The sequence below is a fragment of the Scleropages formosus genome, chromosome 6 (assembly GCF_900964775.1).
Source record: "Scleropages formosus chromosome 6, fSclFor1.1, whole genome shotgun sequence".
Classification (NCBI taxonomy): domain Eukaryota; kingdom Metazoa; phylum Chordata; class Actinopteri; order Osteoglossiformes; family Osteoglossidae; genus Scleropages; species Scleropages formosus.
In genome coordinates this window covers 7182911-7210191 of record NC_041811.1, presented here as the reverse complement: position 1 = coordinate 7210191, position 27281 = coordinate 7182911, and the positions used below count along the sequence as shown (strand labels likewise).

The 27281-nt window shown below is 44.0% G+C and overlaps 1 protein-coding gene across 2 annotated transcripts; it reads left to right on the top strand.

The window, feature by feature from the left end:
- Positions 1-519: 519 nt before the first annotated feature.
- On the top strand, positions 520-26468 carry LOC108922681 (serine/threonine-protein kinase Nek6-like). Of its 2 annotated transcripts, XM_018732966.2 has the most exons (11): positions 520-708; positions 3197-3292; positions 14598-14703; positions 17968-18108; positions 18467-18529; positions 18838-18948; positions 19639-19747; positions 20228-20335; positions 21785-21879; positions 24786-24899; positions 25573-26468. In XM_018732966.2, exons 3-11 carry the CDS (start codon positions 14623-14625, stop codon positions 25681-25683), a joined length of 933 nt encoding a protein of 310 aa, XP_018588482.1. In that variant the 5' UTR covers positions 520-708; positions 3197-3292; positions 14598-14622; the 3' UTR covers positions 25684-26468. The 2 variants fall into 2 exon arrangements, with proteins under 2 accessions (XP_018588482.1, XP_018588481.1); XM_018732965.2 differs by lacking the exon at positions 3197-3292.
- Positions 26469-27281: the final 813 nt, after the last annotated feature.

The following is a 27281-nucleotide window of genomic DNA, read 5'->3' as shown; positions in this document are numbered from 1 at the left end:
TGGGTGGTTTTAGTCAGAGCCTGACAGGTTGACCATCCCTCTGCCATCTGTCATCAAGCGTGATGTGTTGGCCTCACACCCTAAATGTTTCTTGAGCCCAGTTGGTCGCTGATGGAGCCCAGACTTGTGACAACGTGACTTTGAACGAGAACTTTATGGTGAGAGTTAAGGTGATTAAACAGGAAGAATCCCTGTATTGTTTAAACCAGGATGATATAATTGATAATTATGAAATTACAGCAAATTGGGGTTCATTTGGAAAGGATCACATTTGGAAAATCACATTTTCACTTTGCATAGCCAAATGGTTTGTTTTTGTATGCATTTACATGTCTGCATAAACTTTGGTGCTTAGGCAAATTCATCATTTCTGTAAAACTAGAACTGAAATGAGGGAGGAAAAGTGAGCGAGTGTGTATGTGTGTCGAGAGAGAGAGAGAGAGAGAGAGAGAGCGAGAGAGAGAGAGAGAGAGAGAGAGTGTGGTATGTGAGTGCAGTCTTTACTGTTAAAATAGAAGTTGCACAAGGCGCACTAATGCAGTTACCATATTTAAACGTTACTCCACAGACCGAACAGCACTTCAGGGATCAAGGTGTTGCTGTCGTTTCATCCAAAAGCTGATCTGAGGACTCATCACAACCGTTCTTTATCTTGTTCTTCTGCCTCTGCTGTGTGACCTGTGGGGAAAGTGGGCTTCTCTGAGTACAGTAAGTACAGAACTTCAGCAAACGCCAGCAAACACGTTTTTAAACGTACCCAACGTATGGACCGCTTTATCTGTGTTGTGTTTTGCACAATACTTTATCTGGAGAAGTCAACATTAAATATTTGAATCCAGTTAGTGGTGTTAAAGATGGGAGTGTAAGGGATCTCAGTCACAACGCCTATGGTATTTATAGACAGAACCACTGACAGAATTAAAGAGCCAAAATCAGATGTTTTTTTATATGACCTCTTAACAAACGTGCAAAATTTTGCTGTCTGCTTCTGGTTGGGTGTGCTAAATTCTGGTTTTAGTGAAGTTGGAGTTGTTGCCTAACTTTAACCCAAACCCTGTTGTTTACTTTCTAATGTTTGCTAATTATCTTTACATCTAGTTTATAATATTTATTCAACAAAAAACTACATTATACAGAGCAGATGATGAACACAGATGTTTTAGGAACTCCAGACATGGCTTTCTATATGTGTTAAGTCTGACAGAGCAATTGTTTCTTCCATGATTTCTGGGTTCAGGTCCAATCTGAACTTGGTGGGATGTCACTCAGTGTTCCAGTTCAAACTGTAGATTGCTTGTTTTAACTTTAGTGGCATGTTTTCATGCACAGAAAATAATCTTTGAATTACCAATACACATACAGTCTATGCAGTTTGTACAAAAGCTGTAAATCTCTAATAGTAGTTTGGGACATTACAGGTGAGGCTCTGCACTCTGAAAGTTTTTTTCTCAGAAAAAATTTACATGCTGCAGTACAAACGACTTCTTACGCACAGCACTTGAGTCGAAACTTTGTTATAATGGCTTTGTTTAGTTACATTGGCCACATCCCATTTTTAATGCAGCCCTGTCTTGAACAGGTGTTGTTCTTCGAAGTCATGGTTATTAGGCATTACGCTTCTTGAGTCACTGTTCTTTGCCGTCTGTGGCATTGTGGAAAAGCTGTAACTCCTCTGGTCACTCCTTGGACCTTCAGCAGAACATCTGCACCTAGACACACTGCCAAGACATGGATCTAACCCAGCTTTCAGAGAATATTTACATCATCACTGTGGACGTGATTATTATTTGCATTTACACTGTGCTGTTCAGGGACTTCAGCCTCTAATCTGAGTTGAAGTAGTTAAACAGTATTCTGTCAAATAATGCACGCAGCTTCTATACCTGCAGAAAATACATAACATGTACAGTATATGCAGAAGGATCTTCTTCTCTGTACCATTTCATTCACATTGTGTGACCTTCAACAGTTGTATTAATGATGAGATTTTGTCATACATCCAGTGAGATCCAGGCAAACAAGAGAGTTTAAGGATTACGAATATTGATCATCTAGATGCTGAGGACAAGGATATCAGTCACGGGTACCCGCACAATGCTGCATATAGTACTGCCATCTAGGGCTTTCAAATGGGCAAATTAGCTGCGGACAAAAAGGGAAAAACTGAAGTCTAATGAGCGTGTTGACTGAAGACCAATTGTTTTTTTTTTTTTTTTTTCGCAAACTCTTTTGTTATCATGTTAGATCAAGAAATGAACCACCATGTTTACCGAGCTCTTCTGCAGCAGTTCCCAGGGCTGTAGGGCAGCTTTGGCTTGCTTTGTATTGACTCTTTTCTCCAGTTTGTCACACAGAAAAATTACCCAAATATTACCCATGTGTGCTGTAGGTCAGTTTAGATAACCCTTCTCTCAGCTGCACAAAATTACTGAATGTACCCTGTGCACCGAAACTGTGATTTCTGGTTGCATGTCTCTGGTCCACTTTGTTTGGAAAAGACAGAGGCCGCGGGCCAGAAATGCAGCGACATACTCTGCTGAAGTCGAATGAGTTGCATATGATCACATTTGTGGACAGCAGCCAGCAGCATATGCACTGGGTTATCCTGGGTTATCCACCCCGGTGAATGTCATGCAAATACCAAGCCTTTTTTTTTTTACATTATTTTTACATTTAACAGACCTTTGTCCAAATTGACTTCATAGAACTTACAGTTTTACGTTGGAACCATTTACAGATTTGTGCTGTGGCTAATCGAATAATCAGACAGAATGGTGAGATGCAGCAATGGGATTGGTGGTATCAAGGGTACCAAAGGTAGGCTACAGCAACACGTCACCCCCAGTAACCTAAAGGTGCACTCACTGGGTCAGGCATTCAGGTGTTTGACTATTGCGGAACTAGCTTCTTCTGAATCAAATTGATTCTCAGGAAATTTGGTAGAAGGGAAAGTTTTTGAAGACAAAGTGCATTTTATCTTTCAAAGCAGAGCCAAGACATCTGGTAGGAAATCGCATTACGCTGGGTATTCCTGTCAAAGCAGAGATACGTTGCTTTCTTGGGCCACTTGCCAACTGCGAGGAATGGGACCCATTAGGGAAGCACAGATTAGAGTGCAAATGCAAAAGCCAACCAAAGAATGTAGGTCACGGACTGCTTTTGATGCAAACAGTTACCATTTTACTGTGTTTTTTAGGACGAGACACTGCTGAGGACTGTCTGGACTTGTGTGAAATACCAAGTAACTTCCTTGTTGTCTGCTGCCTCTGGATTTGTGGAAAGTCCACTTGAGGTACCATTAATTTTACAGTTTAAGCAGCTCAATAAATATTTGATGTCAATTATCTTTAACATTGGTTTTTAAAAATTTATAGCGGCGAGCTTTGTGGAGAGCTGTGGACAGTTGATGTCTGTTATTGACATCGAGTTCTTGAAGTTTGGTGTTCCCCGTTCAATGAAGTTCACTTGCTGAAATTTCACTTTAGCTTTTTGGTTGTATAGAGCTGATGGACCTTACCTGTGGTCCTGGTGGAAGTCACAGTGTTTTCCTCTGATTGTGAGATTGTGACTTCTGATCTACGCTTTGTATGTAACACAGGTAATGTGGATATTACTACACTCATGTACACCCTTTAGTGTTTTCTTTTCTGCTGAATGGTACTTTACCATGTTAAATGTTAAAGCAGGTTGGCAGTGGGCCAGAATGCAGCACAGTAGTTAGAACTGTCACCTGGGCTCAAAGCCCTTCTGCTTGCTGTAGTACCTTTAGCATTGAATGGATGCATTAAAAATGACCCTGCTGTATAAATGGGTAAATCAGTGTAAGTAGCATAGTGTATAACCCCAGCAGTGTAAGTTGCCTTGGAATAGTGAAGAGGACAAATAAATTTAAACTAAATAATTCAATATGGACACTGTATGTCTCAAAGGATTAGATTCAAAAGCAATTTAAAACCATTATGTGGACACTGGCTTCTCAAGTAGCACATTTTATTCACAAATTTTCAAAAAGATGGCCCTTTTCAAATTGTTTTATTATTTTAGGCTATGTGTTCTCTTTTCTCATATCTTTGTCTATGGCAGAGCAAACACAAGCTATGTTTAGGGATGGTAATAAAGTCCATAAAATAAAGTGGTAATCATTGTACTGCAGCTGTATCAGATGGTTTTAAAGAACCTTACCAGTCAATAAATCAAGGGATGTTTGTATTATTTAGCCTTTATTTACATTTATTCATTTACCTGATTCGTTTCTCCAAAGTGACTTACAATGTTAAGCTACTTTCAATTATTCACTTATTTGTACAGCTTCGTAATTTCACTGGAGTTCTTTGGTCAAGGATGTTATAGCTGGAGGTGGGATTTGAACTTTTGATCTTTGGATCAAAAAGCAGCGTCTCTAACCAATACACTAACAATTGCCCCCCAACATTGATTGTGACTGTGGAGTTATGAACAAAACCAGTTACACAGAGCCCCTCAGTCCTACTTGTGTTTTCATCATGAGGTGCCTGAGTATATGCTGTAACATGGTAGACACTCTCCATGTTGTGGCTGGGAGAAGTTTGGTTAGGGGTAGTTGGGAGCAGTGTTAGAGGACAGGATCTGTGAAGTGAGCGCTGATATCTCCAAAAGCCTGTGATTCCTTCTTATAAGCGATGAAGTAGGTGTCGGTCACGGTCACCGCTGTGGTTAATAGTCGTCCCTGCGGTTAAAGGTTACTGACAGTAGGTTTCCTATGAAACTTATACAGGCGTTTAGATGGGCACAGTAGCATTCATTCCGGAAGTTTCTCTTGTTCTTTCCAGAGGCCTCCTGTATGAAACTATAAATACCTGCTCCACAATATGCAGATATGTTATGATAAACTATGATATTTTCCTATTATTTTACAAAACACACATATTTACTTTTTTAGCTGATGCTGTTCTCCAAAGCTGTTTACATTGATTTACATATTTTGTACAGCAGGGTCATTGCTACTGTGTCAATTCAGGGTAAGTACTTTGATGAAAGGTACTACAGCAGAATGTGGGTTCCAGATTCCTCTCCTTCGAGTGCACAATGGCAATACTAACCACTATGGCATCTGCTGCAGAAGGCTTCCATAACCAACAAAGCCCTGGCTGATTAATGAAACCCATCCCCCAAAAGCCAACACACCTTCCTGCCCACAAGTTTCTTGCTCCCCACACTACTGCCTACTTACATCCAGAAACAGAGAGAAGCAGTTCAGTGAGGAATGTTCATAAAAATTTGCCGAAGCGTATGACCCTCATCCTCTCCTAAAGCCCTTCCCTGCTCGCCAGACAGGATATGACTTTGTGTTGCATGCGCGTCTCTGTGCACACGTGTCCGTCTTTGCCAGCTCTGCAAATCCTGTTTTGTTACATCACTGAGTCACCGTAGGAAATGCTGGAGGAGTGGCCTGCTCCTTAGTAGTGTGTCCTGTGGCCTGGTGGAGTATTGTGAGAAACTGTGGGAACTGCATGCGACCAGTTTACTCAAGTCCGGTCCTACTAACCAGGCCGGAAGCGCTGTTCCTCGGAAATTGATTTTCTAGAAACACACCTGCTTCCTGATGGTGGTGGTGCAGTGGATCAGCAGCCCTGCTGCTGTCTCTTTGAGAAATTTCTAATCTGAATTACTGTGTAAAAGAGTATCGCTGCAAGATCCTTTGTGTAAAAGCAGCGGCAAAGTGGCAAAATAATGATAAGCTGAGCATTTTCTCAGTACGCAATCAGGTATTGTACTTTCGTAATGATATAAAAGCAATTCATGTGAGTGAAACTTGAAACGTTTTTGGAATTAATCTCTTTTAATATCGTTAAAATAGTAGATGGCATAGTGGCTTAAAAGGAAAATTTTTTAAAAAATTGTTGACTAAAAATCTTAGGTAAATACCCTTGTCCTCTTCCAAGAAGAACTAAAAGTTAATTGCATCTCTAAAAATACAGCTGTATAAAGACACGATACCTATAGGGCCTGGTCACCAGCATGAGCTCTGTGCTCCTCCACTTCTGCCTGCTTGGTGATTCTACTCACAAGGAGTCCAAAACTGAAAGTTTGTTGGTTCTCAGTTTCAGCCCCAGTGTGGTGGAATAAGCTCCCTCTGTCCCTCAGAGCTGCTGAATCGCTCTTAACATTGAAGAATGGTCTCAAAACCGTCTCTTTTAGAGCCACTTCTCTCCTGACAGCTGCATAAATGAGCCCAACACCATCTGCTATAACTATCTATTTATTTACTGTTTGAATGTCACTTCTATAGGCAGCTAGTCAAGAGTCAAGCTGAGAGGCTTTATTGTCATTTCAACCGTATTCAACAGTATACAGTGAAACTAAACAACGTTCGTCCAGGACCATGGTGCTACATAAAACACAGCAGAGTGACACAGATTACACAGGCTACATTAAGTGCATGTGTTCAAGACTTGTGTAAACAGTGCTAAACATTACAACAATTACTAAAACAAGAGAATAATTTCTGAAACAGGACAATAGTTCCAGTGTCAGTCCTGAGTACTGAGGAGTCAGATGGTTTGGGGGAAGAAAAGGCCCGAATGCTTTGATATCTTTTTTCAGATGGCAGGAGGGTGAAGAGTTTGTGTGAGGGGTGCGTGGGGTTTTCTGTAATGCTGGTGGCTTTACGGATCCAGCGTGTGGTGTAAATGTCCATGATGGAGGGAAGAGAGACCCTGATGATCTTCTCAACTGTCCCCGCTATCTGCTGCAAGGTCTTGCGATCCAAAACAATGCAATTACTAAACCAGGCAGTGATGCAGCTGCTCAGGATGCTCTTGATAGTCACTTTGTAGAATGTGGTGAGGATGGGGTGGGAGATGGGCCTTTCTCAACCTATGCAGAAAGTAGAGATGCTGCTGGGCTTTCTTTGCTATGGAGTTGGTGTTAAGGGACCAGGTGAGGTCCTCCGCCAGATGAACACCAAGGAATTTGGTGCTCTTGACAATCTCCATGGAGGAGCCATTGATGTTCAGTGGAGAGTAGTCGCTCCTTGCTCTCTTGAAGTCAACAACCAACTCTTTTGTTACAAAGGAGGAGCTACTCAAGGGATGTGAACCGGCAACATGGTGGTATCAGACATAGAAGCTGTGCATCAAAAATCTTTATCTGTTGTTGGTGCACTTTTGTTACTCTGTGTTGTATACTACTTTGTAGAAAATTGTCTGCTAAATGAATAAATGTGAATGTAGTTATACATTGCCAACTACCTACATGATTACAATGGAAAATTATTTGCAAATAGCTGGTCTTTTTCAAGCATATATTGAGTCATTGTGATGAGATTAACATTTGGATCTTAAGAGACTGTGGGGGGTCAGTGTAACAAAACCTTGCAAATCATCCTAAGGAGAGCAGCTACACACACTCTTCTAGCTTCTCGAGTTCTGCCCCCAGGGCTGTTTCCACAGGCTTGTGACCACGCCCACCTGTCGTCACAAGACCATCAGCACAATAGCGCCATCCCCCTTACCGGCCACAGCGCTGCGTGGGGGTCTTGAAAACATGCCAGTTTCCCTTGAGAAGATCCATGTGGAGATATTACCTGGTTTATTGTGCCTATGCCAGTAAAAATCCACACGCACATGTGCATTTGGTGCAACAGGCTGGGACGAGTAATTACACATGTGCCTGATCGTTCCTTTGTAACCTGTGTTTGCTTTCTGTGCTGTCTGTCCTTTTTTTAGATCGACTGGAAGGTCGTGTTCACACAAGCAAAGTGTTCCCGGGCCGCATTCTTGTACTGTCAGTAAATCTTCTGGACGGGAACATAATTGCTTTAACTATGACAGATATGTTCCCAGCATGCTGAGCGGCAGAGGCTGGCAGGCTTGAAGGTTTTTTTTGGCACTCACCTCTGGCCTGTTTGGAGTCCTTCCCAGGCCTTAGGAGTCACTGCCACTGCCACTGTCATAACCCCCAATCAGGTGTTTGGAGGTGGCATAGTGGTTGAGGGTTTATGAAGTTTTCAAGTTTCTAAATCTCTCCACATTCAGATGGATGGTCTTTGTTCAGGGCTGTAAGAACTTGTCAGGTTCTGGGGTGCCCAAAACATATTAGTACTCAATGGAGATATGCACAAAAAGTGGGTAGACACAGTAGGTGTTTATAAGTAGAGAAGAGTGGAAAATTTTGAGAAACACAAGCAGCGAAAGATCTTTTGGAGAAAGAAAGTTGTGCATCAGTGTGCACTGAAATGCACAGGTAATGCGTTTTGAATAGTGTAAAAATTGTTCAACTGTTCAAACACTTAAACAAAGAGAGGTGTTTCGTAAGCTGCTATGGGCATGGTAATGTAAAGTTTACTTTGGTTTGTGTGCTCTCTCGCAGGTCAGGTAGGAAGTGGAGACGGAATGGGATAAGTATTGATGTAAGCACACCCAAGAGCTGTTGACTCCTTGTACCTGGACAGGTGTGCAAGCTTGGGCTAGTTAGCAGAGTCACCTCCATCAATTAATCATTGACTTACCTCAAGGTCTTGTCTTGGCCCCCATATAGCCTGATAAGACTCACAATTGCAGATCATAGTGCCGCGGTCTTAGTACAGGCTGAGAATGGGCTTTGTGAGGATGGTGTCATGACATTGGTGGTGTCAAAAGTGCGGGACAGTAGGGTAGGAGTGGTTAAGGAACTGGAAGGTGCGAAATCAAAGAGATCCACAGAAATATCCCTACAGTAGACACCGTAAAGCTAATATTCTACTGGTGTGGCACTGACCTTTTATTTGTGTGTTTTATCGGAAATGTACGATGGCAAGAGACGCATCGGCAGTGTGGCTGGGATGCCACCCCCCCCAGGAAGTGACCTGTGATCTGGAGTTCAGAGAGTCTTGGTTGTTTAAGTAAAGCAGTCACTCTCTGCTGCCTCATTTCCTGTGGACTTTGGACGGCTCCCATGTGAAAATATCTGCAAAATCTGAAGGAAAAAATGCACTGGTTGATATGATTGTGTTGTTGCAAATATGGGAAGTGGCAGTGTTTATAAAAGCAGAAAAGTTCAAGGAAAGCATTATTTCTTATCCTTTTATTGTTTGGGACCCAATGGCAGCGAGCCAGCTTGGCCCAAAATTAAACATATTGTTTGTAACATAGAATCAGACCCTCATTAACAACCATAAAACCAGCATTAACTGAAAATTAATGTTGTTCTTACCATATTGTTATTCTTGGTCATCAAGATCAGTGAATGTAGTTTTTTACACATTGCTTTCTTATTGCTGAGAATAACGATTTGATTTTTTTTTTTTCTATTTCTATATTAATGTTATTTTCATGGGGGTGCGGTGGCGCAGTGGGTTGGACCGCAGTCCTGCTCTCTGGTGGGTCTGGGGTTCAAGTCCCGCTTGGGGTGCCTTGCGGCGGACTGGCGTCCCGTCCTGGGTGTGTCCCCTTCCCTCTCCGGCCTTACGCCCTGTGTTGCCGGGTAGGCTCCGGTTCCCCGTGACCCCGTAGGGGACAAGCGGTTCTGAAACTGTGTGTGTGTGTGTGTGTGTTATTTTCATGTTAAACAGAAGAACTAATTCAACTGAGAATGATTCATGTAATTAACTTGGAAATCTGTTTGTGCTACGAAATTTGGTTAACTGGATAAGGTCAATTTAAGACATTGCAAGGAGCTATTTGCACATGCTATTTGTATGTGCAGATTACACATTTTAATTTAAATAGTAAAATCAAAAATGAATGATGAACCTTGGTGCAGCAAGTGGTAGGTAACAAACTAAGTTTGCTTGAGTCACATGTTTGCAGCTACGTCTCCTTCTCTTAATGTAATGCATAAATTGTACTTTTGCTGAGATGCACGTCACTTTAGACAAAAGCGTCTGCTAAATGAATAAATGTAAATGTAAACTGATTTCTTACTTTTGTGTCAGTGAGTTTCACAAGTCTTTAGTTAATGCCCAGTGAAAAAGTTCTTGCTTTGATTGGATTGCAGTGGAAAGGTGCAGCTCTTTCCTTGGAAGATGTGGGTGAGTGTGAAAAAATTATTCAACAACACAGTTCTATTTTGGAAACTGTGAGAAGTACAATGGTCCCTGAACCCTGCTCTGCGTCTGGCACAAACCACAGGTACTTCAGTACATTCCAAAGGGTTCATTTGAACTGCATAAGCCTCTGCTGAAATATTAAAATTAGAAATTAAATACAATAAACCAGCTAATAACTGGTTTACAACAATCTAGTGGTGTTGAAATACTGCTTCAGAGGCCCTGCTGTACACAGAAATAACTAAATAATTTTCATTGATTTTTTCCACCTACTAGATTAGTCAGGGAATGTCCCTTTCTCAAAATTTTTTGTTTTTTTTTTTTTTTGTATCAGTCATGAATTTTGTAATTATACTGCCAACATAAGAAAGACAGAGCAAAACACCGCGCTGTACCACACTGTCAGCTAACAGTCATTACTTTGTTAGCTGTACAGTGCTGCATGCTGAGCAATTTTAGTTACATTTTGTAAACAACCAGACAATGAGAGGTTTATCCATCTAAGCGCAGTTTTTGACTTTCAGTTCATGTCAGTTGTTTCCATATCAGTCTTTTCTTTTAACTTCAGATCTCATGCATAACCTCAACATCTGTGCGTATCGGCTCATCTGTGGGCTAGGTGAAAATGCGTAGCGAAACCGAGATTGGTTTGCCGTCAGCCATCGCTGTGGCGAAGCACTGCCTCCATGGAAACGGCTGGCGCAGAATTGTGCCTCACTCAACTCAGGCCCTGAGCTCCGTTGCTGGAGAACCAGAAAACGGCAGCAGATGGTTTCACGCCCAGCTGCATTCACAATCCCCTGACATCCTTCTTAGCTTCCATCAACAGGTTGGTTGCCATGGAGACACTACCACAATTACTATTGCTATCATCATCATTACCATTATCCAGAGTAGCGTAAAGAAGTTTATCGTTTGATAAAATCTCGATATAACTGGAGTGGTTGTGTTTGTTAAAAGTACAAAGGCGAGATCTTTCTGGTCTTATAATCCCTTTGTGAGCAAGTCAGTGCAAAGAGAGTGTGCAGAAGCTGAATTTGTCAGGGGAAGTACGTGTTTTTGGGAAGCTGAGGCACTATACTCCCAGACTAGGTCCACTTCCTCTGGTAACACCCCTTTCTTTCCAGAGAGAAAGGGATGATAAGAGCCAAGAAGGTGCTTCATTTGACCCAACAGAACTTGTTTGGTCTAGATATACTTGTGGAAATGATGCTGTTACTATACCCCATACTTACAGTCTTTCACTGTAGCCACAGGGGGTGATACCGAGGCATCCAAGTCCAGTAAGTACACATGAACACTGGGGGAAGGGCTGTTGCCAGGTGTCAGAAGTGCAGCACCCTGCATCCATCTTTGGTGTATCAGGCCTGAGACTCTGTGGTAATATACAGTGGTATGCATTTCTGTACTGAGAGATCTTAGGTATTACATACCTCTCCTACTTTTGAATATCAGTTCAATTCATTTTTATAAAGCGCTCTTCTCACACAGTGACAAAGAGTGCTGAATAAAGGCATAAGACAAATAAGACAGTGGACTATATACTACAGTAATACATTATTCATTCACTTAGTAAGGCTATAAGTATGCATACTGCCCACAAAAGAAAGGAACAAAAAACTCCCAACTGAAAGTCAAGGGGGCGGGGGTATGGTGGTGGCACAGTGGGTTTGGCCTGTGCCTGCTCTCTGGTGGGTCTGGGGGTCAAGTCTTGCTTGGGGTGCCTTGCAACGCATTGGTGTCCCGTCCTGGGTGTGTTCCCTCCCCCTCCAGCCCTGTGCCCTGTGTTGCTGGGTTAGGCTCCGGTTTGCTGTGACCCGGCTTGGGACAAGCGGCTTCAGACAAGGTGTGTGTGTGTGTGTGTGTGTGTGTGTGTGTGTGTGTGTGTGAGAAAGTGAAGGGAGGAAAAAAATCTCAGGGGGTCCTAGTGCCAGTGGTTGCCCATACATCCTGGGCATTCTAGATTAAAAAAAGATTTTTAAGTAAATTTACAACAAATAATAACATTGTAGCTGAGTATTAGCTTGATGTCCCAGTTCACATAGATATGTCTTGTTCACATGGCAGGTGTTTATCAGCTTCAGTCAGCATGGGGGCTGGTATGATGGCCAGCCAGCCTTCTCCAGTCTTATCATAAGTGAATAATGCTCCACAAGAAATAAATTGTTAGTAAATGAAGACTTAAAGAGATTAGACAGGTTAATACAGAGGGGGGGAAGCAAAACTAACTGGAATTACACTGCTTAGTTATATGCCAGAGTTAACATGTAAGTCTTTAGCCTGAATTTAAAGGCTAAGACAAACGGGGCATTACTGACAGTAACTGGTAGACTATTCCAGAGTTTAGGTGCTTTATAGCTAAAAGCACACCCTCCTACTGAGATATTTTTGATTGCAGGACTTTAAGGTAACCCGCATCCAATGACATCGTCTTGGAATATAAGAATCAATAATTTCACAAAGGTAAGATGGAGAGCAATGCCATTTAATGCCTTGTAGGTCAGAAGTGGGATTTTATAATCAACTCTAAGCATAACTGGGAGCCAATGCAGCGATTTAAATACTGGTGTTATATGGTTGTACTTCCTAGTTCGAGTAACAATTCTCGTAGCAGCATTTTGTAGCAACTGTAGCCTGGATACAGTCTGGTACGGACAGCCCGATAATAAAGCATTACAATAGTCCAGCCTACTTGAAACAAAACCACAAACCAGCTTCTCAGCCCTCTTGTCTACATTGAAATTGCCTTAATGTAGCTATAGTTCTCAACTGAAGGAAGCACAACCTAGTCAATGTAACTACATGAGACACAAAAGACAGTTTTCTGTTCAACAAGACACCCTTGTCCTGAACACAATCTTTACACTTGAAGCTTATGCCGTTGGTGGTAAAGACTGGCGTGATTGTGTCAAGAGTTTTGGCATCACCACCCCCCAAGTACCTCTGTTTTAGTGACATTCGGAGTTAAAAAAATATTACTCATCCATAATTTTATGTTGATAAAACAATTTGCTAAATACACCACATGTGATGGGTCATCAGGCATAAACAAAACATATAGCTGTGTTTTATTAACGAATGGAAACTCACATTAAGTTTGCAAATAATATCACTCAATGGTAACATAAAGAGTGAGAACAATAATGGACTCAACACAGAGCCCTGAGGCACACCATACTGAACCACAGAAAAGAAAAGACGCAGTTATCAGATTTCAGTACAAATTGTTTACACTTAGATAAATACAAATGGAAGTACTTCAGAACAGTACCCCTTAGTCCAACCAGGTTTTCAAGTCTGTTCAGTAGGATACTATGGTGAACAGTATCAAATGCAGCAATCAAGTCCAGTAACATAACAACAGAGATATTACCAGGATCAGAGGAGATGAGAATATCAACGTGTGTGAGCATCATTTCAGTGCTGTGACCAGGGTGGAAACCAGACCAGTTTTTCAGATATAATATGATGATTAAGATATTTTACAATTTGGGAAGTTACAATCTTTTCTAGCGATAGATCTATAATTACTGGACAGCATCCAATATTATCATCCCCACAACCTCTTACGTTGGCCTGGGCTGAAGTAGGGCATGATGGATGCCCGGATATTCTCTCTTAATTATTTAAAAATGACAAATTTTTCATTAGTAGTAGAAGCAGAATTACGTGGTTTATCTTGGTGTTTACCAGTTAAGTAAGTGATGGTACTAAACAAAAAACGAGGATTATTCTGATTTTTATCAATTAACGTAGTTTGGATATAGCATTAAAAAGTGCTTTTCTATATTTTTTAGACAATTGGACCAGGCTACTTAATAAACAATACTGTGGCTCCTTGCATTATGATTGGCCGAGTTACAGATTTTCAACTGTACATTTTTCATTTTTATTTGATTTCAATTGCATTTTCTTCGAGGAGTGCGGTGGCGCAGCGGGTTTGGCTGGGTCCCGCTCTCTGGCGGGTCTGGGGTTTGAGTCCTGCTTGGGGTACCTTGCAATGGACTGGTATCCCGTCCTGGGTGTGTCCCCTCCCCGTCCGGCCTGTTTTGCCGGGTTAGGCTCCAGTTTGCCACGTCCCAACATGGGACAAGTGGCTTCAGACTGTGTGTGTGTGTGTGTGTGTATGTGTGTGTGTGTGTGTAATATTTTTTTTACTTCTCTATATTATAAAATCTCTGTCTATGTTTCAGCAAATACAACCTTTGTTTACCCTTCAAATTGCTGGATGGCACTAGAGCAACCAAGCAGAATAGTAGCGTGGAACTCATTCTTCTGGTGTTCCTAAGTGTTCGCAATCAATAACAAGATGATGCAAGCTGATTGTGTCTATGGGATGAATCTTTCAGTGGTCAGCACTGAATACGAGTTTGAGGAAATAAGTGAAGTTAACATTCAGTCAGTGTTTCCTCCTCCAGTAGTAGATTAAAATCTATGTTAAATACCAGGTTGGTTTGAAGAGATGTGTTCACTGGGAACCAGAGACGAGCCTGTGAACTCCATAGTTGAGGCATGTGCATCAGAGCACTGTTTTTATTAAACTGGCCAGTTGTAAACTGAAAAAGGGTGTGACTCCTTCTTTCCTTCCCAGTAGCGAGAGGTCCTGGAATGTCACCATGGAGGGATGGGGCAGCCATCAGCATCACAATGCCATAGATCAGAACAAAGTCAACAAGTTGCCTGGACAGGAAGGCCAGGTAAGAACTGTCTGCTGTCACTGTTTCACATCATCTCCACGGTCATCAAAAGCATGCTGTTGGCATCATGCATGATTGAAAAGCTGTTGCTCATGAGTCTGAATAAACTTCATAAACTCTGAGCTACATTTCATCTAAGAAGCAGATGCCAGAATATATCACCACAATGTCTGTCATTGCTGCAGGTGTTGGCCAAGTTTCAACAAGGAAGTGTCACTTTGTTTTTGATTCTTACACAATGTTTGTTTGGTAATAGCTGAAACAACAGGTGTTGTTAAAGTTCAAGAGCAGACTACAGAGCATATGAGGAATTCACATTGTAAACTCTACTCCTTTACCAGGAATTATATCTGTTTGTGCCGGTAACCATTTTGGCAGAATGAAAGAATAAATTCCGAGGGCGGTGGGGGAGAGGGGTGTGCAACCAATGGCATTCCTGTGAACTTGTGAATGACAGCTGTCTCAGCCAATCAAACCGAAGTGTTTGAAAATGCCCATTAAAAGCTAAATCTTGGAATGGCAATCTGTGGTTTCACCCGCATTTTGAAACTCAGTTAACTAGAGACAAGAGTTGGTGATAAAGCAGACTTAGCTTTCTAACTCATTAACCCATTAAAATCACTGCTGATGAGTTACAAACAAAACATGTCCAACGGTGTCTGACAGAACATTACTACAAACATTTTTATGAGAGCTCTAATGATGTAGAAATCAAGAATAATTTGCCCTTTTTTGGGCCTGACTCTGGTAGACCTTACCTGAGCAGTGCTAATGTTAAGTGAGGCCTATTACTATATGGTCAGTATGATGAATTAGCTGCTGATTGGAATATGTGCTCCTCCTGTACGTCTCTCGTTTGTTTCTCTCTGTCCCGCCATCTTATGTTGAACCCTCGACACATCATATATTTACATTTAAATTTACATTTAAGCATTTGGCAGACACTTTTCTGCAAGGTGACATACACAAGTAAACAGAAGTTCATCACACAACAGACAGAGGGCTTACAGACATACACATGCTTATTGAAGCACAGCTTGTCTGTTCAATATATTTGATCTGTTTGCATGCATATTCCAGTAACTGCATGCTGAAGTGACACACAAATAGGAAAATAGGCAGGTAAAAGTAGCAGGTGGTGAGGGACTAACGAGGGTTTCAGGAGCTCAAGAGGGAAATGGATTCAAAGGAGATGAGCTTTGATACCTTTCTTGAATGCTTGACAAGATTCAGCAGTTCTGAGGGACAGAGGGAGCTCATTCCACCACACTGGGGACAAACCTGAGAACCGATAGGCTTTTAGATTTGGGCTTTGTGGATGAGACCAGCAAGTGGGCAAAGAGAAAAGAGCACAGAGCTCTTGCTAGGGTTTAGGGAGTGATCAGGTAATGTAGGTATCAGGATGCCTTTGAATTTTGGGCCCTAAACAAGAGCCGTGAAATCTGGGGAGCTACAGAAAGTCAGTGGAGAGAGACAATATGGGAATGCTTCTGCTGGTCGAACCCAGCTTATGCGGCAGCAGTCCTTAAACAGTGTCTTAAACTCAGGGTCACAGTTGGTGACCCCGAGGGACTGGTCTCTGTTATGTCACTCATTCCTGTGGAACTGCCTTTCAGCCGCGTCGCATTTGCACTCCTTGAAAATTGTTCGCTAACAATAAGCGACTGTTTGACCCATCATTAGTCACTGCTGAGTACAACTGTGCTGTTGTGGAGCCCAGGAAATGACGGTGATGCATGCATTTCGGATATTCAGAGTACATTGGAACTATAACCATTGTGCATCCAGAATAAACTCGTGCCCCTTTGCGCAAGTCCGTCTCACGTGTCCTGATGTTGATCTCAACAAAAAGCCATTCAGACCCTCATTTTTTCCTCATGACGTTCTGGCAGGAAGTGGCAGAGGTTCCTAGAGAGTAGCCCAGGAACGTTTGGAAAGTGATCAGCATGTGACTGTGCGCTTGCTTTTGTATGTGTGCTTGTGTATGTGTGTATGAGGTGAGGCTGTCAGCACCTGACCTTTTGCTCAAGCAGACCCCCGAGCCTTTTGCTTCCGCGGCGGCGCGGCACTCGACTGGAGATACGCACAAAGGTCGCAGTCAATCTCGCGGGGCATGGCTCCGCCGTTCCAACCTGACGAGAGGATGTCCGACCAGCCGCTGACTGACACGCGCTCGACTGCCGGGCCGGCTGGTGATTTGCTTTCTCCGCTGCTGTCTGTTTGACATGCCTATGTGGCCACAGAAGATTGTTTGTACCAAGGTGCACTGAAGTTGCTCACAAAAGGGGCTGAACTGCCAGAGGACCTTTTTCATATATGGAGGACACACATTCCAGACGCAAATACAACTCAGGTGTCAGAAATAAAAAAAGAACAAGATAATGGTTTAACAGAGGGCAGCGTGAGGGCATGTCAGCATCTATATTTGGAAAAATAGCAACACTGCTTTCTGAGTTTCTGTTCAAAATGAAGTGTTTACATTTATTCACATAGCTGATGCTTTTCTCCAAAGCGACCTACCATAATTTACTCATTCATACAGCATATAGAGTAACTTTATTGGAGCAGTTAAGTGTAAATACATTTTTCAAAGGCACTACAGGAGCAACCTTCAGGCCCAAAGGCAGCAGCTCTAACATCTACGCTACTGGAATATTATTATGTACTATGATATATTAATATATATACACACACACACATACACACACACACACACACACATCTTCTGAAACCGCTCATCCCATACGGGGTTGCGGAGAGCCGGAGCCTAACTCGGCAACACAGGGCGTAAGGCTGGAGGAGGAGGGAACACACCCTGGACGGGACGCCAATCCATCGCAAGGGACCCCAAGCGAGACTTGAATCCCAGACCCATCGGAGAGCAGGATCCGGTCCAACCCACTGCGCCAACGCACCCACCTGATATATTAATAATAATATAATATTATATAACATTTAATTATATTAATATATGTTATAATGTGGAAATATTAAATGAGTACTAATAAGAATGGTGCTCCACATCTTTGGAAGCACACATTCTTGCAAGTAAAAAAAATCTTCGAGGTGCAAAATTCCAACTCCTGCTGCTGTACCCCTGAGCAAGGTACCTATCCAGAACTGCGCTAGTAGAAATTATCCTGCTGTCTAAATATGTAAATCATTGTTTTTGCTCTGGAGAGAAGTATCAGCTAAATGAATAAAGTTGTAAGTTGAGTAAGTTCTTTGTAAATTTGACCTCCTTCCTTTTGCCCGCCCACACAGAGGAACATCCCCGCATACCAGTTGTACAGCGTGCTGGCCAATTATCGGATCGAGAAGAAGATTGGCCGGGGCCAGTTCAGCGAGGTGTATAAGGCTACCTACCTGCTCGATGGGAAGCAGGTGGCGCTGAAGAAAGTCCAGGTGAGCCAGCACAGGGTAGCTGGCAGGGCACAGCACCGGGTGGAGCTTCGGACTCGGGGAAAGAAACTGGTTTCAAGGTGGAATCAGGGCTTTGCTCAGACAAACCACCTGAAAAAGGGATCCTTAAAATGCAAAAATAGTGAAAATTGTCAGCACCTCCCATAATACCTGAAAATCTAAAACAATAACCTGAAGATATGCATAAAATACGAATCTATTCTATCCAGGTAGACTATGTGAAGTAAGAGGTGACCAAATGACGCAGAGATATTTTTCGGCATGTAGTTATTTTGCCTGAAGTGACAGAACTGTATGTCTTTCTGATTAAAATTGTGTGCGTTTTAATATTGTTTTATAGATATTTGAAATGATGGATGCCAAAGCACGTCAGGACTGTATTAAAGAGATCGATCTCCTTAAGGTGAGTAAGAGGGTGATGAGAGATTGTTTTGACCGTGCGTTTGGCTTACTTTACCGCACGTGCCCCTACTGTCACAACACACACTCAGAGATATGCATATCTGCCTACCCGTGGCTGGAGACACACACATGCATACATTTATCTAGTGAATGAGCTGGTAGCAGTCTGATACTGAACCCTGTAGAAGAGTATGGTTACACTAACAACAGCGGCAAGGACAGTTATGGAGTTTAGGAGAAGGACTTAGCTGCTGACCTCCTTCCGATGTAACATTCATTTACTGTATGACTTTGGTGTGTGTCATGCAGCAACTGAACCACCCCAACGTGATCAAGTACCTGGACTCCTTCATCGAGAACAATGAGTTGATCATCGTGCTGGAGCTTGCTGACGCTGGCGACTTATCGCAGATGATCAAGGTCAGAAGGCAGTCAGGAGGGGGTGGGATGGGGGCTGCTTGGTGGCAATGGACCTGTATTTTACATAAATACAAATATTTTTTAAAACGGGACCCGGATTTTACACGGCTGTATGATTTTGTTGGTCATTTTTGCTTATTTTGCGTTACAGCTTATTTTCCAAGTTTTTAATCTTCATTTTGTTTTCCTGTTGTGTACATGCTTTAATATACTGATTCTTTCATATTTTTATTTTATACTGGGGTGATCTCATGGTTCTGCATTAATTTTTTGTGCTCATTTACAAATGTAAGTCCGAAACAGCTGTCTGCTTGGGGCATGATATACATACGTTTAAAGGGTTTTTAATGAAAGAAAGAATATAAGCACCAATGGATTTATGGATTAAACAGGCCTCAGCGGTTCATTTGAAAGATAACTGTTAATTATGAGCCATATTTATCAAACAGTGTCAAAACTCGTTAGGTGGCATTTTCTAATGGCTGCTAATTAGCAGCACAAACAGCGGCACGGAGAGGGTTAAATGGAAATGCTGAGATGAGATGCTCCTCTGATGTTTGGCACCATTTCCTTGCCGCTCGCTGGGGGGTTGACACGGGACCGGGGTGCCGGGACACGGTGGGTGGAGGCTGGGGGGGATTTTGCGGCGAAATTGCACTCATCTTTTATTCATTGGCCCTCCTCACGCAGTATTTTAAAAAGAACAAGCGACTCATCCCTGAGAGGACGATATGGAAGTACTTCGTGCAGCTGTGCAGCGCCCTGGAGCACATGCACTCCCGCAGAGTGATGCACCGAGGTAAACATCCTTGCTCCGGCTTCCTCTGTCTTCTCTGCCCACTTTGTTTCCCGCTGCTTCCCCGGCCGTTTCGAACCCTTTCCTGCCCGGCGGTTGAGCTTTTCTCTCATCCTCTTCTGCGAAGCGACCACAACTGCCCTGCCCCCTCGCAATGATGTACCTGGTTATACAGCTCGGTTTTTACTGTGTCAGTTTTCGCTGCGTCAAGTAAATCCCTTGATCAAGTGTACTACTGCTGGAGCGAACCCCAGTTCTTCAGAACTGCTGGTTTCTTAACGTAACTTAACTTTGTTTTCTGGTCGATGACAAGAAAAGCCAAACGGAGGTTGTGCCATGAGCTGAGGATTGAGATCTAACAAGTGCGTGAGGCAGCATGGCCAGCGTCCCTGCTGAAGCTGTGGGGGAACACTCAGACGGGGGATTAACAGAGCTGCACTGGCACCCCCTTCCTCACTCTCCATACATTTACCCCCTTTACAGACATCAAACCTGCCAACATGTTCATCACAGCCACAGGGCAGGTGAAACTGGGCGACCTGGGCCTGGGCCGCTTCTTCAGCTCCAAGACCACGGCAGCGCACTCCTTGGGTAAGATCCCCCCGTCGTCCTGCTCTACACAGAAACACAGATGTGGCTGGAATAGATTTTTATTAACCGCGTTAGACTAGGGGGGTGATGCTGTTACACTCTACAATGCATTGTGTGTGTATTCTAGCTTTTTGCCTACGTTCTACACCGAACACGATTATTTTTACCATTCTCCCAGAAATGCTTTGGGTGCTGACGGCTCTTGTCCGTTCAACTGATCACTGCGTAGGAAGAGCGCTCCATAAAAAATAAATTGAATCGAATTGAAGTCCTCCGCATAAAAATGAAACCACACCTCTGAACAGATCACACTTTTAATATGTATGGTAACTATAATAAATCCACAAGATATTTCAAAGACAGCTAATTAAATGGCTGGGACGTTTGGAGTACAGAGTCTTTTGCCCAGGTGACCTTGAAAGCAGAGGACGGCTTGTAGAGCTGGAACAATTAGAGCTACTGGTGCCTTCGGTAATTAACTGTACAGCTGTACGCCCTTCACCATGTTACTGGAGCTCGTCGTTCAAAGGGTGCTGCTGACACACATTGGATTGAAGTGGACTCGGGTTTGGGCATTTGAGCAGAAATAAAGAATTATGATGTTCACTGTACACAACCCTCTCAAGCAGGGTATAACATTTGGAGGTGTTCACAATTATTATCACAAATTATTTACAACTGGGGGGATGCAGGGGTGCAGCAGGTTTGGCCAGGGCCTGCTCTCTGGTGGGTATGGGGTTCAAGTCCTGCTTGGGGTGCCTTGTGGCAGACTGGCATCCCATCCTGGGTGTGTCCCCTCCCCCTCCAGCCTTGCGCCCCGTGTTGCCGGGTTAGGCTCCGGCTCGCTGTGATCCTGGCCAGGACGCCAGTCCATCACAAGGCATCCCAAGTAGGACACGAACCCCAGACCCACCAAAGAGCAGGCCCTGGCCAAACCTGCTGCGCCACCATGCCACTGCACCCCGCCTTTAGGACAAGCGGTTTCAGACTGTGTGTGTGTGTGTAAGTACTTTGACCAAAGCTACTACAGCAGGAGGGGCATCCACACCTTACAAGGAGTTCACTATAATCAGTGTGCTACCTACTTCTTGTGTTGAACTTCTGTCAAAAATTAAAGGAGAGTTATTTGTTTAATTCCTGTTGTGTATCTCACCTGAATAAACCTGAGTTTGGAAAAAATTAAAAAAGACCCGACATGTAATACTAAAGCCAAGCAACAGCGCTGGACCTTTCAACAACAATCTCGATCAACTTTGCAGCAGAGGGCAGTCAGCAAGTTAAAGGCATTAATATTGTTGTTTTATGTCTGCGTTTCTGATTTCCTCAAAAAATGCTTTTACTGCACTTCATGGCCACCTACCAAGAAAAAAAGAGCATGCGTACTAAGATGAATTTGACTGACTGAGTGACTGACAGCCGGAGTAAAACCACTTGCTCTTTGTGTCTCAGTGGGAACGCCGTACTACATGTCCCCCGAGAGGATCCACGAGACCGGGTACAACTTCAAATCCGACATCTGGTCCCTGGGGTGCCTGCTGTATGAGGTAGGCCCCACCTCCTCCCTCGCAAAGATACAACTCTACAACTTGCTGGAAAATCAAACACATCCCTAGGAGAGAGTAAAATGCTTACAACTATTATGTGCCGGATATAAAGAATACGTCTGAGGTATGTCAGCCATAACTGCAGTTTCATTCCCGTTCCTGTGGATTGTTCATCTGGATTCAGTTACGCAAACATGACGCCTTGCATGTAGAGAAAGGGAATGAGCATTGAATGCATGAGTGAATGGGTGTGTGTGTGAGAGTGTGTGAGTGAGAGACTGCCTTTTGGTGGAATGGTGTCCTGTCCGAGGTGCAGCCCGCGTCACATCCCATGCTTCTGGGATAGGCTTGGTTACTGAGGATGGATGAGTAGAGAATCTTGTTTTCTGGGTTCCTTTAGATGTTGAGCAACTTCGACATACGCAGAGAAGAATTAGTCCCATCAAAAACAGAAACTGAGAGTAACCAGGAACAGAAAGAGGGAGACAGAGAAGGCACAAATATGCCCTAATTAGCCTGCAAGACGTGTCACTTGCGGTGGACGCTGAAGACGGGGGCAGCTGGCGGAATAGTGGTTAGAGCTGCTGCCTTTGGATCCAAATGTTGTAGGTTGAAATCCCACCTCCAACTATAGTATACTTGAGCGAGGTACTTACTCTAAATTGCTCCAGTAAAATGACCCAGCTGTAGAAATGGATAAATATGGTAATTGTAAGTTGCTTTGGAGAAAACACATATTATCTGAAACTGCTTGTCCCATGTGGGGTCACAGGGAGCTAGAGCCAAACCCAGCAACACAGGGCAAAAGGCTGGAGGGGGAGGGGACACACCCAGGATGGGATGCCAGTCTGTTGCAAGGCACCCCAAGCAGGACTTGAACCCCAGACCCCCCAGAGAGCAGGACCTGGTCCAACCCACTGCACCACCACACCCCCATTGCTTTGGAGAAAAGCATCAGCTAAATTAATAAATGCAAGACAGTCGACCTACCAATTAGAAGCCCATGATAGAGTGGATCTGCTCCACCAGGGTGTCCATGTGTATGTAAAATGTAAATATCCAGAACTGAAACGGTAACCAAATCCAGCAAGGGAGCAGCTGCCAGTCTCTTTGCTCCACGTCTCATCTTTAGATCGTGCCTCAGGCAACGCTTGCTCAACACACGCTGGACCGGGCCGGCGAAACAGGAAAAACAGCTGGAGCGAGTCGAGCAGACCGCGTGTATGCTGGTGCCTCCCTGTCACCCACACACCATTTTCAACACCACCCTGTGCACACGGTGGGTCACCTCATTCCTCTTAGGCACAGAGGTGAGACATTCTCAGAAACCATGAGCATTCACACACTGGCGCACACACGGTTTAGCAAGTTCACCAACTGATGCTGTAATACAGATGAACCGACGGTCCACTTGGTCGGCCCTCGCTGGCAGCTGGGAATTGGGGAGTACGGCGGATGGCAGAGATGCGACAAGGAATGCGTGGTCAGACACTGATCAGTCGAGCACTGTTCGTCAGAGAGCCCCAAACTTTCACCTCTGACCCGACAAATACTATCCTTGTCACGAAGGTCGGACAGCGTTCGGCTAAAAGTACAGATTCCACACATTACGGCTTCCAGCGTGAAAATAACGCACGCGGACGAGAAGCCGAGAGGAGAATGGGGCCCCTGTCATTTCCCAGAATCCCGCACACTTTCACTAGATTCCTCAGCTCCGCAGATCCTCCATTCTCTCAATGAAGCATTTTGTTTGTGGCCGGCCCCTCGCTCTTTTACAGCAGCACACAGTAAACTCCTTCTCTCAGAAGATAATCTCTGTCTCTGAAGAGCTTTTGTATCCACAAGCTGGATGTAAGAGGAGGACCATTATTCACGAGCGCTTCCTCGGGCGCTCTGGGGCACGGGTGAAGCGGCTGGCGCAAAGCGAGATGTTAGGCCACAGGTGAAGAGTTTGCGTTGGTGCAGACGCTGAGGTGTGCAGGTGAAAGGTGAGATAAGCCGGTCAACATTCATTTTCCAAACCGTCCTTGAGACTGAAAGCGGGAGTCTTTGTGGTGCACGTGGGTCAGCTTGTCGGTTAACAGCCGAAAGAGAACAGATGCTGACGTGCATTGGGAACCGCGTGCGTTTCTGTGCACGAGTGGTCACAAGCCTGCGGTGTTCAGCCAGATGCAAATATGAGCTCACACAGTGACACAACTTATCGACTAACTGAAACCTATCTGACATAATTTGATCTCTCGCTACACCCCAGCAAGAGCTCTATGCTCTTCTGGTTGCTTAGCAGTCGCACTCACCATGGGTCCAAAATCCAAAGTCTCTCGGTTCTCAGTTATGACCCCAGTGTGGTGGAACGAGCTCCCTCTGTGCCTCAGAGCTGCTGAATCCCTCCCAGTATTCAAGTTTCAAACCTATCTCTTTCAGAGCCAGTTCTCTGCTGATCTCCCGACAGCTACATGAATGAGTCTAACACCATCTGCTATGATTATGTATTTGCTATTTGAATGTCACTTCTAGAGGCAGCAACTTAAGGGATGTGAACCAGGAACATGGTAGTATCAGATACATAAGCTACTCTAAGTCGTACACTGCTTTGGAGAAAACAGTCTCTCAGATGAATAAATGTAAATGTAATCTAAATTCATGAAAACTTTTTACTTCAATCAGATTCTGTTATCTGAGATAACTTTGTTCTCTGCAGATGTTTAGTTTTGGATCAGATCTTGTCAGATATGATTAGCAATCAAAGCCCACCCCGAAGCTTGAAGCGGTCACGTAACGACATTGGGGTCTTATGTGGTAGATTTAGGTGCAGCAGGTGACTGGTTTGAAACTGCTGGTGGCAAAGATCCAGTGCACCCTGGTACCTCAGTTCATCTCCTGGATCTTGCTCTCCCTTTCTGCAGATGGCTGCTCTCCAGAGCCCCTTCTATGGCGATAAGATGAACCTGCTGTCGCTGTGCCGTAAGATCGAGCAGTGTGACTATCCCCCGCTGCCAAGCGACCACTACTCCGACAAGGTAGAGTGTCCCCGAGGTCATGAACCTTCACAAGTGTCCCACAGCTGTCCTACAGGGTCTTGGTCTAGGAAGGGAAGCCTCAGTATAGTACGATATAGGATCCCTTGGGGTTCCTAGTCCTTTGCTGATCTGTAGCTCAGCACAAACGGTCGGTGCACTAAAGGTACCCCAGTCAGAATACGTTGACAGGCGGATGCAGAAAACTTCCCCAGAAGTGCCTTTCATCAGGAGTCAAGATGAGGACCAGCGCCTTTGGTGGGCTGGATGCCTTCCTCAATTCAACATGATTGCTTGAACAATGGCTGGAGGCACCTAATGGCGCGGTCCTTTCCACGCGGGGCATGAAATCGGACAGGAGGAGACGTGATGTTAACCAATTAGAATTAAAGACCGCGATGGCGTTGTCTGCTCTTTCTGCATTTTCGTGAGTGAGTCACATTTTCAGACAAACGGTGTAGAGAGAGGGTTGGCGTAGAATTAGAGAAAAGCTCAGTGGAAGTCTAGAGCAGGGGCTGTGGGCATCCGGAGTAGAGATGGGCTCGATGGAAATGAAGCACGAGAGAAAAGGTTTGAATGGAGACCGTCCACATGGAACTTCAGGGCAGGTGCACGGATGCTACGATTGGACATAGGTTCGATGGAGATTTGGTAAACATACTTCCGTTGTCTGCAGCTGAGGGAGCTGGTGGGCATGTGCATCAACCCCAACCCGGACCAGAGGCCCGACATCGTCTTCGTTCACCAAGTCGCCAAGCAGATGCAGCTGTGGACTTCCAGTTCCTGAGCGCTCCCTTGGGGACCATGCATGCACACAAGCTGTGTTTCATTTCTGGAGACCATTTATCACCCAGGACGGGTGTCGTGGTGGAGCTGGGAGAACTCCACCTCCGGGATTGGCAGTTGTACACCACTTTGCTCTTTTTTGCCTCTGTTTTATAGACAGTTTTTGCAGACTTTTTTTTTTACATTTTATTTAAGAAGTTACTTGGTTACTACTAAATAAATAATGGTATCGATTGCAGTGAGTGGTCGAGTAGCATAAAGGGGTGGGAGTTTAGCCTTCACTGGTGACGCAAGGGCGTGGAACAGCAGCTGGTGACAATGTGACTATAAAATGTGACGTAAAGGGCCCGTCTCGGAGTTCTGCGCTCCAAACCACCGTTTTGTCCTCTCAATGTGAACAGCTCCTCGAGATTAACGCTGGTCCTGCGTCCTTCAACACCGCGCCATGAGCCGAAAGCATTGCTGTGCTGTATCTCTTACGTCAAAAAACTCTGAGGACTCAAATCTGTTCCGAAGATCTAACACATTTAAAGCCAACATTAGACTGACAGTTATGTTCAGTGTATCGTTTGCATTTAAAGGTAATTTGAGTTCTTTCAAGTCACACTTCTCATTATTAGGAACTTTACCTGCCCGATTTTTGACTCCGTTACAGCAGTTTTTTTTCATCGTGAACTTGCTTGTCTCCACTCGGCTAGAAACGTGGGGACTGAGCTTTCAGCAGATCAAACAGCGATCTTAAAAAAGCTGCTTTGAGCAAATTACCTTTATATTAAAACCAGTCAGCGCCACGTAACAGCTGACAGGAATGTATGAGCAAAAAGACTCACTGATGCTGCGAGCGCTTTAATCACTTCCAGAGACATATATACTGTGTGTGTGTGTGTGTGTGTGTATATATTTTGCATTTTATTTTGGATGGCTGTGGTGTAGAGCTTTAGCCTCCGCTTCTCTCGAATACCTCATGACACTAAAAGAAGTTTGAACATGTGGCGAAATCCTAAAAAAAAAAAAAAAAGAGTGGTTTGGAGCGCAGCCTCTGGGCATGAAGACAACCTCGATGATGATTTTCTTGCTAAGAGTACAATTTACTGTGATTTTTCTCTTCCTTTGCTGCCGCTCTTGACCGAAACTAGCGGCACAGTCACGGCCACCACAAACAGGACCATCACCTCAAAATGTGACAGTATTCAAGTTCAGTTACGTCTTCAGACTGTGCTCTTTAGCCAGTCATGTGCTTTTGATGTGATTTATTGCTTATTCTCATTTCTGAACCTGTGAGGATGTGTCTGGACTGGAATGTGATGCGTCGCCTCGTTGCCAGAAACGTTCTGCTGGGATGAGTTTCTATGGGCAGCGGGGATAGATGGGCCAGTTAACGGTGTATCATGTGCCGTGTCTTCATGTCATAATAACCGTGTATCGAGTATCACAAAAATATTTTGATGACATTCCTCTTCCAGCAAACGGGACACACCCTCAAATGCTCCTGTACTGTGAAACAGAGCTTTGCTGACAGATCAATAGACATTGACTGGAGTTCTCAACACTCCCCGGTTTATGACAGGATCACAGGTTCAAGGGGTTTGCCAGCAAGTT